The 18,026-nt window shown below is 40.3% G+C and overlaps 2 protein-coding genes across 2 annotated transcripts; one reads left to right on the top strand and one right to left on the bottom strand.

The window, feature by feature from the left end:
- Positions 1–762: 762 nt before the first annotated feature.
- On the bottom strand, positions 763–5,941 carry LOC145478593 (uracil-DNA glycosylase-like). Its single transcript, XM_081456674.1, has 9 exons — positions 5,533–5,941; positions 5,355–5,406; positions 3,823–3,866; positions 3,649–3,703; positions 3,229–3,271; positions 2,539–2,627; positions 2,358–2,422; positions 1,664–1,777; positions 763–1,280 (listed from the first exon to the last, which is right to left on the bottom strand). Exons 1-9 carry the CDS (start codon positions 5,836–5,838, stop codon positions 1,119–1,121), a joined length of 930 nt encoding a protein of 309 aa, XP_081312800.1. The 5' UTR covers positions 5,839–5,941; the 3' UTR covers positions 763–1,118.
- Positions 5,942–16,143, top strand: LOC145478590 (MICOS complex subunit Mic60-like). The gene is made up of 9 exons (XM_081456671.1): positions 5,942–6,111; positions 6,239–6,315; positions 8,869–9,145; positions 9,761–10,160; positions 11,775–12,055; positions 12,482–12,771; positions 13,983–14,187; positions 14,934–15,055; positions 15,324–16,143. The coding sequence occupies exons 1-9, from the start codon at positions 6,037–6,039 to the stop codon at positions 16,027–16,029; spliced, it is 2,433 nt and encodes an 810-aa protein (XP_081312797.1). The 5' UTR covers positions 5,942–6,036; the 3' UTR covers positions 16,030–16,143.
- Positions 16,144–18,026: the final 1,883 nt, after the last annotated feature.

The raw sequence follows: 18,026 nt of genomic DNA, 5'->3' as shown, positions 1-18,026 counted from the left end.
CTCCTGCCCCCCCTGCCCCCCACCCCCTCCACTGGCTGGTGCACTTGTCGCCAGGTTCGAGCCCTGGCCAGGGACATTACGTGGTGTACTAAGGCAAGACAATTCACCATCGTGGTCTGAGTTCGAGCCCTGGCTGGGGACATAACATTGCGTTCTTAGGCAAGACAATTCACCCTTTCCAAGACAATTCACCACTTGCCACCCTCGGACTGAAATTTTATAGGTGAAGCTGAGTTTTGCAAAGATTTGAGGTTTGAATGGGATTCAAACCCATGACCTCTGTGATACCAGTTCAGTGGTCTGGCAACTGAGCTATAAAGCCAACTGGGGGCTGGCTTCATAGCTCAGCATTGCAACGGAATCGCAGGGGTGACATGGTTTCAAATCCCATTCAGGCCTAAAATCTTTATCTTTATGTCAGTGATAGGAAAGGACTGTGGTGATGGTGATGAGGATGATGGCCAAGCTGCCAGTTTACAAAAAGGGTGCAAACAAGGTGGAAAAGACAGTGTTTAAATAATTTCTATTAGATTTTGATTTATAAGATGCATATAATGGCTGAGAGAATATTTTATTAATAACATTTATTGACCAAACTTGAGGGACTGATGTACGGATTTGAACAGAAGCAACTTGAGGCCTTTCCATCTGGGATGGAACGAGTGATAAGTTTTGGCTCTCACCAGTATATAGTGTCAGAATGTTCCATCTCATATAAGTCTCATATTATTTGTGACAGTAAATGAAATACATGTTTAGAGCTGACAATTTTATTATTACACCCATGTATTTAATTTTCTCTTAATTTACATTGAGCACCATAAACAGGCTAAAACTTTAGCAGCACAATGTACAAAACTAATTTTTTATCTCTGGTAGCTAAAATTGGTAAGACTGGGAGCAAGCCCTAAACTTTGCTCCTCTTAGCAATGGCCTTAAGCTAAAATTAAATCTGAAAAGCTGCCAAGAGGAGCATACACAAACAGAAAACAAATGTCCTGACAAAGCAGTCAGATTGTCACTTTTGATAACTACCATACTAAACTATAATTTAATACAACAGGAACTTCTTGGTAATGTACATGTAAATGAAGACAGAACATGTCAATTATAGCAATTTAAGCTGCCTTTTCATCACCAGGAAGATTGCACCAATCAATAGGTTTCTTTCCAGCTTTCTTTAAATACTCATTGGCTTGTGAAAAGTGCTTGCAGCCTAGGAAGCCACGGTGGGCAGACAATGGTGAAGGATGGACGGCCTTCAGCACACAGTGCTTCTTCTGTAGAAGATAACAAAATAGGTGTACCTTAAATATCAAATTAAAGTAAAAATAAATTAAATATCAACAGTATAATTATCACACACTAAGCTCTGCATCATGATACCAAACTTTAATGTGGGATTTGCTAAACAAACTTGACACTGGACTAGTAACAGTGGATACATGTGTTATCTCTATATACCCATAGCAGCTAGCATACAAGGCTAAAACGTAGACTTAAATGGAGTTCAAGACATTACTGAATGCTTGCAACAACACTACAATTATTTATATTTGGGCAAGTTTGATAAAATTCCTAATACAACGTTATGATAAAAATGTCGAATAATTATGAAAACAAGGATAGAAGATTTAAAAAATTGAAATAAACTTAAGAGTACCTTGTCAATGAAACTTCCTTTCTTCTGAGCATATGATCCCCAAAGTAAGAATACCACACCACTGAGATTGGTGTTAATCCACCTTATAACAGCATCAGTAAATTTTTCCCATCCCTGAAGGAAAAAAAATCAGTTATTATTAACCTAATGATTAAGCTTCAGGCTAACCCCATGTATATTGCTGAAGTCCTACTGCCCATGTGTTATATTTTGTTCATAATTTATGGAAAAGATCATTGTGTCAGATACCAAGGATAGGATAACAAGCCGAAATGCAAAAAAGGGGAGTCTGAGGATTGATAACCTTGTTGAAAACTAAGTTTTGGTTTATTACAATGCAAAAGAAAAAAAAATTGCTACAATATTTTGGCTCTATTTCAGAATCATAGTCATGCGGTTAGATCAAAACTGTCAGATGGCACTGGATTTTAAGCTGGTGGCAAGGGTGGCAAGGAGTAATGATGCTTGAGTCCTATTTTAACAGTGGGCACAATGTACCAATACCATAGGCCTGCCTGCATGGCTACATGTACATATATGTAGCATTCCACGCTCACTGCATCCACTGCATCCTCTGCATGCATTGCCAGCCTATATAAAGGACAACAGAAGCAAAGCCCTCTCCATGCATTGTGTGCCAATGATGCTAGGTACAACATGTATTATACGGTTTAAGGTTAACTGTCATCATAACCTTATCTTTGTGTGAATTTGCTTGTGAAGCCACTACTGTCAGGCAAGCATTTAACAGCAATACACCTGCAGATAAAGGAGAAATTGCTTGTCAAATAAAATCATAGAGAAGTTCACCACTATTTTCAGGACTTTTTTTAACATTCTGTGAAGGTAACAGCCCTATAATTTATTAAGCTCACCTTGTTTTGCCCAACCCATGAGATATCCATGTTTAGGTGCTTGAAAACCATCAATGTCACTTGTTAGTTCCTTGTAGATATTCACCAAACTAATCAAAATAATACAAAAAACTAAGAACAAGAACCTGTTGTATTTTTGCACTGCATCTCATTGAAAGTTGGGCGGGGGGGGGGGGGGCAGTGTACCAATTATATGGACTATATAGGTACGTACAGCCCAAAAGGGTATGGTTTTTAGTCTCTCTTGAATAGTAATATTGGATTAGTCACTCTATTCTTGAATCAGGTATTTTTTACAGGAAGCTACCTTTTTAACAAAAGCCCTTCACAAAGTCTTTAACATTAGTCTAAACTAGGGAACTAATTATAAGGCAGGTCTGAAACAGGGTATTGATAGGTAGGGTATCAAATTTTTGGTCAGGTCATAAATGGGGTAGGGGAAATCATAGATTTTGGCCTTAAATGGGGTAAGGGTTTTGAGAAGCAGGCTGCACACCCCTTCTCAATTTTTCTGGAAGTACACCCCTGGTTAAAAGTGAGTGAGTGAAAAAGATTCTGCAATTCATAACTGCTCAGAACATCTGTTACAGACATCCTGAACAAATTGTGGACTTGTTAACTAGAAATTTCAAATGAGGTGATAGATGAATTCTACAAGTAACTTATTATTAACAACATTTTATCACTCACCTTGGTGGTATGGACACACCAGGAGGCACACTGAAACAAAGTCCTGATTGAATAGAACCACCACCAACAAAATTGATTTTTTTGCATAAAATTAACATAAAAAATATTTATTCATTTATGTTTACTTAGTAGTTTGCATGTTGCTGGGGTTTTGCCCATCACCATAGCTGTTGGTGCATTGTTATTAAGCCACACCCGCAGCTTACTGCAGTTTCCCTCGTGTATGCATGCCTCGTTGTCATAAATGTTTATAATCTTGTGCTTGTTTGTGACCTTTTGTCTTGTTCAGTATTGTGACATTAAACCTGAAGTTCATCTCAGTTTATTGGCATATTTAAAATACCATTTATGTAGTTTGGTCTTGTTTAGCAGGGCGTTCATGTGCAAGTATATTTAATTCAACATATCATGGAAACATACCATGTGCCTGTCTAGGTCCATGATAGGGATCTTGACCAATTATGACAACTTTAATCTGAAATTTCAAGAAAATGGGTGGACTTGTCACATTAAGCTTGTTATTATACTTGACCTCTCTCCTCTACTCTATTTTTAGTCAAGTACAAAAATAATTTTTTAAGTCAAATGACCTACCTCATGAATTTCACACTGGAGAGTCCAACTGAACACATCCTTTTCTATATTGAATGAATTTTATAAAGACAATAACATGAACATTGAATTAAAGCCAAATTTATGTCTCAATTGCCTAAGTTGACCAAACCTTGTTTAGCACAATTCAGTTGGCTAATAGGAATTAATGATTTACATGTCATTTGTTCAGAATCCCTCCCAAAATGCAAGCAAGTGTACCATTTTACCATGAATTATGGCCAAACCTTTTGAAACAAAGCCATCAATATATGAGTTAAATAAAATTCTGTGATTAGATACTGGCTTGCACTATATGTTTGTAACCGTGTTTGATGATTGAATTAGGACTTCAACCTCTAGCAAACTGGCAGCCAAATGAATACACCAATACTACAGTTTAACACAGCTCCTGTGTCATATTTATCATGATAATCTTGAGAAAAAGAACACTTTTTTAGATCCAGGAACCATCTGCTACCCCTGGGGTACTCTGTAAATCTTTGGGTGGGGGTGTGCCATTGGGACACTGAAACCCTTACCCTATACTAGACCATGATTAGCTTGAATTTGCCAACCTATTCTAGACTAGGTACCAAAACCCCTACCCTATCCCTGAGACTAGCTACTTTCCAAGCAGAAACTTTATCATTATCATAATCCAACATATGCAAACTAAACCAATATCTCACACAGTCACTTCTGAGTTTCATTTTCTATTATAGGACTGGACCTCAGGTAAAGAACCCTGTTCTAGCCTAAATTATTAATACACAGGCCACTTTCCTGGTAAATTATAACCAATTCTAAACCAAAACTGGCTGATTACTGTACCCCTATACTAGACTAAACTGCCTGAAAACCACACCCTTCACAGCTTATATAATTATGTGAGTACCCCCCCCCCCACCTGGGGTGAAAATCGATTACTGTGTCCCCCTATCCTCTCAGTGCGAAGAATTACTATTTTATTAATTAGATGCATTGATGCATTGGTTTCAAGGTGCTCTTGCGTGAATCACCACCAGTATATATGTAAAGAGTGAGGGTGTCGTGAACAGGGATTAAAGGCCATGCTGTCACAATGTACCTGTGGGACCCGGGGGGTACTTTGGGAATTTGTGGGTGGGGATGTGCTGCTGGAACCCTGGAACCCTTAGCCTATACCAGAGCTAGTTCAGCTGAATTTTGCTAACCTATACTAGAGTAAACTCCCCAAATCCCCCCATCTGTCAACACTGTTGAGGCTGATTTGTGCAAATTTAAACTTGCCGATTTGATTTTTTTATATTTTTGAGTGGCAATTCCTGGTTTCCTTACTCTATAGATAAAATCTTCAACCAACCAGTCAGTTTTGTGAAAAATGATACCCTATCCTAGACCCAAACGCTTTGATTTATATACCCTATCCTAGAGTAAAATGCTTGGAAACCATACCCTTCACAGCGGCACATACCTACTTAGCCCATATATGGCAGTGCCCCCCCGCCCCCGGGCCATGGGATCTAACAGTCTAGCGATTGTTTGTGGCTTACCTGAAGGATAAACCGTCCTGCGGGATCTTTCCTCCTTAACAAAATTGCTAAGCTGACAAAAGAAACAATCAGTGAACGAGGTTAATCCTGTTTGGAACCTTTTAGTAACTTACGATTGCAAATATAAAGTTAAGCTTAAGTTGAACTCAGGATCAACAAACTGTAAACTGGGTAGTACTTTCACGAAATATTCCTTGTTGAATTCTGCCCCTAAAGCTTTTTTCCAGGAAGCTCCGAAGAACTGGGGACTTTTACTGGCAAGTAATTTCTTTCGCGCTTCTTCTCGATTGGCCTCCATTCGTGCTCTTTGCTCAGGTGAAAGATTCGACACTGGTCGCTTAGAGCTCGAGTTTGCACTTGGCGAAGTTTCATCTGTCTTCGAGGACTTGTTTTGCGGCGAATCATTCGTTACACCAGCATCGTCTGCAGTTCTTTTAGTGCCCAAAGTGTTAAAAAAGCTGGAAATCGTCTTCTGTGTTGGCATTTTTCAGCCGAACTGGTCACAAACTGCCAAATCGAACCACTGATCAAAGAAATCAAATGACTCGTGAAGGACCAAGTATATTTTGGGACATTTTTCCCGCCATTTGTGAACCAATAGAAATGTAGTTGCGTGAGAAGCCTGGAACAGAGAGAAGAACAGTAGTCCGCCATATTGGATTTTGCGGTGTGGGTTTCTGACATGTTCCGGATTAAAAGTGTAAGAGCGCCGTTATTTCAGACGTTTTCAAAGATATCTAGACCAGCTCCTTTACAGGTTTGTTTTCGCAGTTACTCAGCGTAATTTTCCTGATCATGAGATGAAAGAGGAATGTGCAAATTTGATTTGTCCACCTGTTTTACGTTCTATCCGTGTTGTATTGATTAAGCTTACTCTTATTTAGGGCCGAATATCTTCGACAAGCAAATCCTTTCAATCAGAATTGAGAAGATGTAAATCAACAACGGCAGATCCCTCTAAGTAAGTTCAATAAAGTAATTAAAAAGTAATATAACCAAGTTGCTGCAGTATAAAGCTGGTCTACGCTCTAAATCAGTTAACTTCAGCTCGTTCCAATAGCGCCCGTCACCTCCCCAGAGAAGAACCGAAAAGAGGAGGGGCAATAGTGGGGAGTGGATCAGGCATATTGTAATAATGTTGGTCTTCCGTGGGCCAAGCATAGTCAATCAATTAAAATCAATATCAGAAATCAATTGATTCAATCAATATCAATATCAATGTCTCTGATTGCTATTGATTGATGTCTGCAATCGATAATAATCTAACTCATGTAAAAAAAGCACCTACATTACAGTTGGTTCTAGAGAAACCACTTATTTTCATAGAGGTAGGGGTGTAAATATGACACTTGTTTTTCGAGGGGTTCATCATTTTTATATTTTAACAACTCCATCGCTAAATGGAGGTTGGGTGCCTGAGACATCCAGGAGCTTCCACTACTGGCAGCCAACTCCTAGATGAAATCTGCTCCCATGGCTGGCAAATCCTGGAAACTGAGCCATGAGCCCCCACGCCAAGCCTGAGGACCTCCAAGCAACGCATGCTCTGAGAAAGAGGGGCTCGTGGCGAAGGAAACCCAGAACCCCAAGAAAAAACGCCCAATCCGAAGGCACCCAATGAGCAGCAAAATAAAGCATCCTTCATCTGAAACAGGCAACAGTAAACACGCTGAAACACCATGCCACACCTGAGCTGAAGAGGCAACAGTAAAACATGTTGAAACGCCACGCTATGCCTGAACTGAACAAGCAACAGTAAACATGCTGAAATGCCATGCTACGCCAGAACTGAACAGCTGAGCAGACAACAGTAAACACCTTGAACTACCACACTATGCCTGAATTGAACAGGCAACAATAAAACACACTGATATGCCATGCTACCTGCAACAATAATCACACAGGAAAGCCACGCTACGCTTAAACTAAACTGGCAACAGTAATTGTGCAACAAATTATGCCACACCAGAACCTGAACAGAGTAGGCAGTAACGCTAAAATAAAATATCAACATACCAACTGTTGTTGAAGTTGATCTGGAGAGTTCAGCATAGTGTTGCACTTACCTCGTAGCTGACATTTAACTAACTGGCAAGGTGAATTTACACTCATTATCCATAGTCAACGCACGATATTCTGGGGGGGGGGGGGGGGGGAACGTCCAAGATAGTTGACCAGACAGCAGATCAGAAAGCCATCAATATTCAACATGCAAATTCTTCAGTTCCTTGCCCCCAAGTGGGGGATTGGGCCAGAGATGAGTTGCCTCCATCTATCCCTTTTCTGGGCAACAGAAGTAACTGCGACCCATGTCAACATGTGAATAAACGCAGGAAAATGCCAAGGCCATGTTATGCCCCAACTGAACAGACAACAGTAAACATGCTGATCGCCACACTACACCTCAGCTGAACTTGACAGCTGTAAACACCTTGCTGAAAAAATGCAATCCTCTGCTTAAGTGAAACAGGCAACAGTAATCAAATAACAATGCTACACAGTGCCTAAACTTAACAGGCAATAATTATGCGGCGGAAATGCCATGCTATGCCTAAACTGAACATGTGAACAATTATGCCACATAAAATCTAAGTTAAACGGGGAAATATAATCACACAGAAAATCCATGTCACGCATAAACTTAATTGGCAACTGGAGAGTAATCAAATAACAATGCCACGCTGTGCCTAAACTAAACAGAACCAAGCAATAGTTATCCTGCTTGAAGAGCCATGCTACGCTAAAAATAAACAGGCAAACAATTATGCCACGTCAAACCAAATTAAATAGGCAACAATAATCACGCAGAAAGTCCACACTCTGCGTACACTAAACTGGCAACAGTAATCTTAATCATGGAACAAATTATTTTACAACAATACCTGAAGCGAGTGCTTAACGACTTGCATTAAAAAGCTGTGCAATGCATGAATTAAGAAATAAGCAAGGTAAAAAAAAAGATACGCTAACGACATGCCATAAGCTGAGATGTCTCCCAAAGCTGAATGCTAATTAAATAAAAATAGCAATGTACTAACCGTTCAAGATGATCTGGAGAGTTCAGCTCAAAGTTGCACTTACCTCATAGCTGACACTTTACTAACTTTGAGGTGAAATTTACGCTCTTTATCTGTCATCGATGCACGATATTACAAGAGGGGAACGCCCAAGATAAAAGGCCGGACAACAGCGCAGACATCCGTCTATATTCAACTACAAACACTTTTGCTCTTCCATAGGTGTCTATGTGCTAATTAAAAGCACTAGGCACCAATTATAGTGAATGTATGGACTGTCCACCGGTATGAAAGAAAAGTTGCCATGGTAGAGAAGTGGCCATTGTAGGGAGGTGGCTGTTAGTGAAGGTTGGACTGTCTACTAGGAGAAAAATTCTCCATAATAAAGGCATTCAATTCTGGCCGATTGGTGTTTATTAAAGAGGTTTGCAAAGGTACCATTATTATGGGTCACTTTTTCATACTGCTTGTCTATTCAAAATTTGATTTTGCCACAGGTCATCCAAGAGCTCATCAACTTGGAAAATAGCTGGGGGAGTGACTGTAGTCTGCAGTGGAGGTCTAATAGCTGCAGCTTTGGCTTATTCCTATAACACAGAATTCCGCAGTTTTGTACACAAGAATCTTCCAGGAATAGAGCCTTTTCTTGGATCCTTGGACCAGTTCCTAGGGAATGGGAACAAACTAATTAATGTTCAAGGAGATGCTAAAAGTCTTCCATCTGCTGGTGATCCTTTGAATCTTGGTTTGACAGTACCAAAGGGTACACAGAAGGTGAGATTTCTGAATTCTTTGACAACTAAGCAATTAAATTGTACTCTTTCATATTAGTGTGGAAAAGCTTTAAGAGTTAATGTGATTATTGCAAGTATATCTAAAGAGCCAAGACATTTAATTCTGCTTGCAAATAATGCACTTGATAAAAGTTGACTTGCCATTTACATGCATATATACGTAGTTACATGTGCATACAAAGACTCTAAACCTGTACTATCATATGTGATCTTGGTTGCAACCTAATTTGGAAGGCAAGAATTTAATTTGCTCTTGTCTGTGCAGTTTTAAAAGCATACAAGTGTTTTACTTCAGACACGTGACTTACATGAAAGGATCAATTCACATATTTTAAGCAGAATCTCACTTTTAAGTGCAGACTGTTAAACACACAGCCCTGCATCCCCTGTGATGGGAAAACTAAGACTGTTGAAAATATGCCAAGTGCCACTTCTGTACTTGTGTTCTCTTGTTACATTTTCGCATAAGTATTTATGATTGCAGGCAAATGAAAATTGGATGCCTTCAAACACATGTTGGGCAGTTGGAGGGGGCTTACAACTGGCTTAAGGTAAAAATGATATTTATTGTGCATTTGTTCTTTCCTTTTGCTAGGATGCTGACTTTCCATTAAGAAAGCCTGTTAAGCCTATTTCTGAGAGTCCAAATTCAGTGGCATCAGTTTCATCAATTGATCAAACATCCATTTCTGCAGTGGATCTTGCCATCGCCAAATCAGTAGAAAAAGAAGTGCAGCAAGGTGTCAGCCATGTTGAAACCAAACCTGGACCTTCTAATGACATCACTGTTAAACAGCCAAAGGTTGGAGCTGGAAAGGTGGAGTCCGCCTCAGCTGCTGTGTCAGCTCTTGATCATGTGGGTGTGTCTTCCGTGGACCTTGATATTGCAGCATCTGTTGAGAAGGAAGCTGAATCGGTAGCACCTGTGAAGGTGCCAAATATTTCTGAGAAAGTACCTGAGAAGGAAATAGACAGTGGACCTCATGAAACAAAAGGTATTGACACCAGGATTACATGTATATGTTTTGCTGCATGTACATACACATTTGTTATACCTCCCAACTCAAATACATTTTCTGATTGGAGGAGAATGTGTCACGTGTCATGGGTCAACACTCACTAACTCCCTAGGGCGAACAAAACCTACTAACCCCCTTGGGAAACAACAACTTGAACTTTCGACTCGCACGTGATCAGGTCGTGCACCTTGAAACGGCGGCAAATTTTTGTGCCAGTCAGCATGATGTCATAAGGTCATTGAAGTCGGGCAACATTTCTCACTAGAGAAGGCATTCATTATTCAAGAAGAGGGATTTATAATTCAGCAAAAACATATCAGATTAACAAGGGGGAAAATTTGAACATTTTGTGTCTTCAAACTTTTAATTTAGCGCCAAAAAATGGGTCGCCCACGTTCGGCAACTCACACTTAGATCGCTGTCGCCACTTGCTAGGTAGGAAAATAGTTGTGTCATTTACAACAAAATATGCTGTTCGTCATCAAATCAAACTCAGAATTCAGACTTAGAAGAAAGCAAAGTAACTTAAGTACTGTCTTTATTCTTGTTAGCCGCAAAGAAAAAGACTGTTATGGTGTCGTTTCAGTAGAACAGCTCAGTTTGACTGCTGCTTGTACTGCAAACACAGCCACCGTAGGCGTCAAGCAAATCATTCTTTCGGAGTTTGCTTCTATTTTTGGGTTGGAAGGTATAACAAAACACTTAATGACTGGCCCCAAGGGAAACAGTGAGTTTTGTTTCCCCTCGACCCTCAATGTTCCCCTTGGCTTCACCTTGGGGAACATTGAGGGTCTCAGGGAAACAAAACTCACTGTTCCCCTTGGGGCCAGTCATTAAGTGCTTAGTACTTACATGTAGTTGAAGCTCATCAGATGAAAAAAAAAAAAACATTGGGGACTTCAGGCTCTAAACATTTTGTAAACCATTTTGATTTTTATTTCCTTTAGTTTCAGACTGAATTTTTTTTCAGGCTTCAATTTCACAGCTGCTTAAGTTGTGTATATAACTGTGATGGTCAATCATGTCTACATATCTTCCTCCACAGTTCAAATATGTGATCTTTCATATATTCTCTATTGCAAAACAACATTGTCAAAAGTGAAATGTTTGATTAATTCTGTAGTGACGGGGTGCAAAGAAAACAAATTTTCAGGCTTGCCCTTTGTGCAAGCTCTCACTATGATGTACTAGCCTGATAGTAATTCTCATTAATAGACTCTAAAAGGTTGATCTCCTACCGACAGTACTTCAGATCTGTAATTTCAAATTTCTGCAAACCTTTTCCCAAAAAACTTCACTCAGCCATTAAAGTGACAGACAGAATCCACTGGCCCAACTTAACATCTGGAAGCCCCAGGCTATCAGACAGGACTTTCTTTGCACACACTGAGAGATTTGTACTTGAACAATGTTAAATCCTCATGATGGAAGAGCTGAAGATGTACTTGTTATATGGAAAAGGTTGCAAACTTAGTACAGGTGTATGTGGAAGTTGACTTATTTTTCGCATATGCGAGGGCACCTTTTTTGAAGTACAATTGAAATACAATTTTTTGAACCAACGCTCTATGAACATTGAATTCTATGTAGATGTGGATACAAGTCTTACTGAAAAGGAAGTTGAGGTCATGGTGGATCAAACTGCCATGGCACTTATGGTTAAAGATGCCATAGAGAAGTTAAAGGTCATTGGTCAAGAAGCCATTGAAGCACAGCAGAAAGCTGTGGGAGCCATAAAAGCACATGTGGAACAGCTGAAGACTGCACTCACTCATACAAAACAGAGTGGAAGTCTGAAGGATCTAAGTGAGGTGGTACTTAATTCTCAAAAGGTGGCCACTGACAGTGTTACTGCTGCTAAAGCTGCACAGGTGATTAAATATCTGAATTATAGCCTGATTGTTGTGGCATGGCTAGCCCAAAATATCAGTCATCTAATGACTGATGTTTCAAGTTATTAGTAATGTATGGCAAGTTTGTGCTTATGTGTTTTGTGAAGTTTGTAATTAAACAATCTTCAAAAGCTCAGAATCCTTAAATTCCTAAGGAGCTGAAATCTTTGGCTTGCAGTATTCCGTAGCTTTGTCTGAATTTAAAAAAGAAATAACAACAACTGCAGTCAGTGCATAACGGTGTGGTACAGTTTATGCATGTCTTTTTTGCTCACATGTATTACAAGTTTTCGTCAGTTATTTTTTGAAACATCACAACAGACGTTTATAAGGGTTTTTTCCTCATGTGCTGGTTACCTTATTTAAAAATATCTTGAGAAACAACTTTTCTTTTCTTTTTACTAGGTAAAAGTAAACGAAGAAGTAGAAAAAGTGCATTCTATCATCAAAGAAGCCAAAGTTGCTGGCGCTAAGGAGGCAGGTGCAACTGCAACAGAGGAAGCAGCTCAAGTTAGCTACAGTGTACAGAAGGCAGCATTAGAAATGCAGCGGTCTAAAGCAGATGCAGCAGTGCTGGAGGAGCATCAGAGAGACTTACAGGAGAGCAAAGAGGTGCTTAAGAAGGAGCTGCTGGGTATTATTCCTGGTGTGCTGAAAGGAGAAGCTTTGGAGGGTGGTGAAGAAAAAGATGTTAGGTAAGGAGTCTCACATCTCAAGGGCAGGATTTAGATTAGTCTTTGGTTTTATACTATGATGCATGTGTATTGGGACAGGTGTATCTGGAAACATGGTTATAACATCAGGGTTTCATTTTGTAAACTTAATTTTAAAATGACACTTTTCACCCTTAAGTAACAAGCAAAGGGTAGCCTCAAATTGGCTGCTTTACTGTATATAAATCAAATCTTTGCATTATTTATTCACTTTGCCTTGAGAATGGTGTCATGATGATGCCGAAATGTCGACTTTTAACGTTAATATTCACCTGCTAATGTTTGCATCACTTTCATTAATGCAAATTTTTGAGTAGGTTTAGGAGATTGATCAGCTTAATGAGTTTTGAGACATATAACATGCAGGGTTGAATCAGCAAAGTATACAGCTGGAATAACCATCCATGTTGAACATCCTCTTACATTTTAGTTCCGTGCTTCGTGCAGTGATTAGTAACATTTACTGGTAGATTATGAGCTCAAGATTTCTGAGGTGATAGTTGATGAGAGCAAAGGCTGAATCAACTGTAACCTCATAGAAATCAAGAGAGAAAAATCTAATCATTTTAGGAGAATTCTAACTAAATTTCCTTCAAATACTAATAACATTAGTATTTGAAAGAAATTAATTAAACTAGAATTCTACTAGAAACTTCCAAACTGTAGCTTGAACTGATGAGCATGTGTACAGAGAGACCAGTTTAGAGAGAGAATATTTATTGGAAACTATTTCTAATTGTCTCGCTGGTCTTTATATCTTATTAACCAAGCACCATGGCCGTACTGGGAGAATATCTACCCAAGGTCTTGACAGTTTGGACTGAGCACAGCACAGGCAGTACAAAAAGGTCTGTGGGCTGATATTCTCCCAGTAGGCTTGGTTAATAAGAGATTTATTGCAAGACTGAAAATGTTTACAATAAAATGCCGTGATCGTAGACTGGGAAATAGCCTAATAATCTGATTTGGGGCTGAATAGGCACATACTCACATCAAAACAGAAAGGGAAAGAGACTTGGAAGAAAAAGAAAAGGAATAATTTATGTTTAAAGTGCTCAAGCAAGTCAGAACGTTCCTTCTGAACACTACAGAGCACACCAAGATAGTGTTACCCTATTCATGGCTTCATTCCTATGCTTTGTCTGCAAGGTAATGTACTGATGCAGTTGATTTCCAATGAATCTTATTAACAGATCAGAGTCAGTCCTTTTGGCATATGCACGTAAGAGACTTGATCAGCTGACTCAGGAGTTGGCTAGTTACCAGACTGAAGAGCAGAAGAGGCTGGAGAACTCCCTTAAAATCCAGCGTGAAGAGGATGCCAAGTTAACTGAACTTAAACTGAAACAAGAAGCTGATAGAATGGTGTCTGAGTTTGAAACTACCCTGAAAAAGAAGGTAAGTAACAGCTTACTATGAAGTTATTATTATCAAGCTTTTCTCTCTGAGGATGACAAATTAATGACGCTAGGTGAGAAATATGGATTGTCCCTCTTCTTTGCAACACTTAAATTACTTGTGCATTCACCAGTTATCTGCTTATGAAATGGTAAGGTTAAGTCTCCATACGGGCCAAGTGGCCTATCAGGCCGGAGCTTTTCCTGGTTTCTGTAGCATGAAGCGACTAGCATAGGAGTATTTCCTCTCCCCCCTGGATGGGATGCTAGTCCATTGCAGGGTTATCCCCAGCCTTAAATTCGCCAGTACCCATTTATACACCTGGGTAGAGAGAGGCACTGTGAGGGTAAAGTGTTTTGCCCAAGAACACAACGCAATGTCCCCAGCCAGGGCTCGAACCCCGACCGCTCGATCCGGAGACGAGCGCACTAACCATGAGGCCACCGCGCCTCCACGTATCTGCTTATAGGTAAAAAAAAAAAAAAATGTAATGCTTGTATGTGGCCGGACCATGACTTACGGGAGGTGTCTGTCAGTGGAGGTTCCTCTGTTTTATATCTATATTTAGGGTGAAAAATCAAGTATTCAAAGGCTAGTTTTCCTGGATATTGATGGTGTAGATTACAGTAGAGTCATCACTGTCAATCCCTCCTCCTAGTTGAGGATTTGGGTCCGGTCACAAGGGGCCGTAAAAGTATCATTTTACATGACTGTACTCTTACAAAGCTTACGTCCTGTCTTGTTAGGAGGCGGAGCTTGCAGTAGAACATGAGGCGAGTCTCCGTCAGCAGCTGCGTCGCCAGGCAGCAGCTTACAGTGATAACTTAGCAGAGGTGCTCCGTGTGCAGGCAGCTGAACTAGAGGAAAGGTGTGTATTTGTTGTTTTGGTCATTATGTTGGGAGACTTTGGATTTTAGTTAAGACACATTTGGAGAGATTATTACTTCGTTTATGCTTGTGACCTGAGATTAGGGCACTAAAATTTAAGTTGTTGCAAGCTTTCAGATCTTGACTTCTTCCAAATTTCATCTTAGTCTTTTTTCCCCACAATGATAGCCTGGAAGAGGAACAGAGTACCTACATTAAAGCAAATCACTGTTCAGAGTTCCTAATGCGAGAGTGTAACTAACCTCTAGGTACCAAGAAGACTTACGACAGAAGTTGAACGCAGAAAAAGACGCCTTCGAGACGCAGCTAGCCGGCGCTCTCGCTCAATTACGAGGCGTGGAAGCAGTCATTGAAGGCCGAGCTGCTGTTGAGAAACAAAACAAGCAATCACAAAATCTGTGGGCAGCGTGTCAGTCGCTGAGCACAGCTATCGACAAAGGTGTCGACCAGCCGGGGCCGCTGCTGCCTCAGCTGACTGCAATCCACGAGGCGGCGGCGGAGGATCCACTGGTTTCCGTGGTCCTCAACTCTTTGCCTGTAGAGGCAGTGACAAGGGGAGTGTTGAACGAAGAGCACGTGGCGCGTCGCTTTTACAAGGTCCGGAGATGGTGCCGTCGAGTGGCCATGATAGGAGAGAATGGCGCTTCTCCTTGGACTCACATACTGTCGTATTTTCAATCTTTTCTTATTTTCGATTCATTTGATCCCAAAAAAGAAGGAGAACTCGTAGACGTAGACAATGCAGACACTTTCGATCTTCTGGCGCGCGCAGAGTATTACCTACGCCGCGGAGATCTGGAGCTAGCAACGCGGCTGGTGAATCAGCTTCGCGGGGAACCTAGAAAAGTAGCGCATGATTGGCTACTTGAAGCTCGGTTGCTGTTGGAAACGAGGCAGGCTGCCAACTTGTTGACTGCTTATGCTGCTGTTTTGGGGACAGCGGGCGCTGATTGATTAGTTCATGAGATATTTTTAAAGGTCCGTTGAGACAAGCTGTCGCTGGTGATATAGCTATTTCATGATCGGCTCATCCAAATAGTAAAGAACAAAATTAAAGTTCTCATTTTTGTCAGGTACGACTTGTATCCAAAATAATTGGCGCCATGGGAATAGGCATTAGAATCTTGAACTTTTGACGTTTCTTTACCAATAAATGGTGACCGTGTGCACAATTTAGGGTTCTCTCCAAGATTTCATCAGTAAAGCAAATATTGAAACAATGCGGCTTATGCGACCAGAGTTCGTGATCACAGGAAGAAGTCGTTCGTCACTTCAAAGAGCATTTTTATTTGCTAGAAGTGGTCAAAAAATTTTAAAGGTTGAAACATATAATCATGCCCCTGACCAACGGTATTCTTTTTGTAATTTCCCTTGAACCTTGCCCAACACAATGTCGGTTCTACAAGTGCCTTGAACGCACTCTCAGAACTGCTGTGCTGGACACAATAGTTATTTTATTATATTTCCCTTTATTTCCAAACCAAGGTCTTTCTTTTAACAACATACTCGTGACTTTAATGTTACTGTCTTGTTTTAACTAATTTTTAGACGGACAAAGGCCATCAGAGAGGTTAAGCATGACGTTTACGGCAAACGGCAAAAATGAAACTTTTGCCCTCTCTTCAGCGGTGTGTACAGTAGAGTAAAATTATTTGTATTTGCAATGAATAGTAAGAGATGTTATTCCATTTTTGTGTGCTTTATCTACGGATTAGAAGAAAAGAACTCAAAATCAGAAGTTATCTTTGCCGTTTGCCGTCTTCCGTTAACGTCATGCTTAACCTCTCTACTGTCAATTAATCTGGAGTGAGACGAAGTGTTTCTCAATCACCTGACTGCCTTGACGTTACACTGTAGTAGTTGAAACAGTTGTTAATAGTAGTTGTAGCATTGTTAAGCTGGCACACAAGCAAACCGTGTTCTGAGTCCTGCTCCATTCCAATATTAATAGAGCTGCATTCAGGCATTCTCAGACAATAGAGTGCGCATTCTATTTCGGAAGAAACCATTAGCTCCTTAAAATTATGCTTCACTAAAGCGACTTCATTCTTTCTTCCATGGAACAATCCTTCCTGGTAGTTGTTGGCCGTGTCGGGAATAGAATAGGGGGTAGCTTGACACGATCTTGTCAGCGCGGGTAGCGGTGTACACGACCCTGGTCCGTAGTTACATCGAAACTCTCTCAGCTGAACCCCAGAGCTATCTGTCGCTGAACATGCGTTCCATTGCGTCCACTTCCCTAAGGATGGCAGGATAACTTGAGTTTCAAACTGACTGATACACGTAATTGCAGTAGAATAAAGCGGTGTTCCAATCACTCCCGGAAAAAATGAAGTTGAGGGTCAGTTCAGTCGAACACAGGCAAATATTACTAAAACCGATAAGATCTCCAAGCATAAACATGCAAATGGTATACGTGTCTTGACCTGAGGGGGAAATGCGTTAAGTCACAATTGGTTTTGGTTTTGCTCCTGATTGGCTGAAAAAACTATGCTTGCTTTGCATTTGAAAGGTTACTCATGTAAATGTAAATATAAGTTTGTTGGGTCATTTTCAGTGCTCAGAGAGCGAGAAAGACAGAGCAAGACGCATTCTCAAAGCGATAGAGCAGTCATATAATAAAGTGACTCCTGGTAGTCCTTTGAAAACCGCTTTATCTAAGCCCAGTAATGTTTCCCCAAGAAAAGATCATGCAACAAAATGAAACCTCTGGCACCCAGGCTAACTTATGGCTTCGAATGATTAAAATCAGTACATTAATTTGTCGGGTTTTTTCTATTGTTTTATATTATATAGCAAGCGATTGAAATTTGACAGCTTTTTGCTGTCGGATAACTGACTGTTTTAATTTTTTCCACTTATCTCTGATTCAGTGGTCACGAATTTTCAACTCACTAGTAACAAGTCATTATGTAACAAAGACAGCAGATCAGAATCATAGTACCGAGTTC

The sequence above is a fragment of the Orbicella franksi genome, chromosome 2, assembly GCF_964199315.1.
Source record: "Orbicella franksi chromosome 2, jaOrbFran1.1, whole genome shotgun sequence".
NCBI classification, from domain to species: domain Eukaryota; kingdom Metazoa; phylum Cnidaria; class Anthozoa; order Scleractinia; family Merulinidae; genus Orbicella; species Orbicella franksi.
This window is presented reverse-complemented; position numbering and strand designations above follow the sequence as displayed.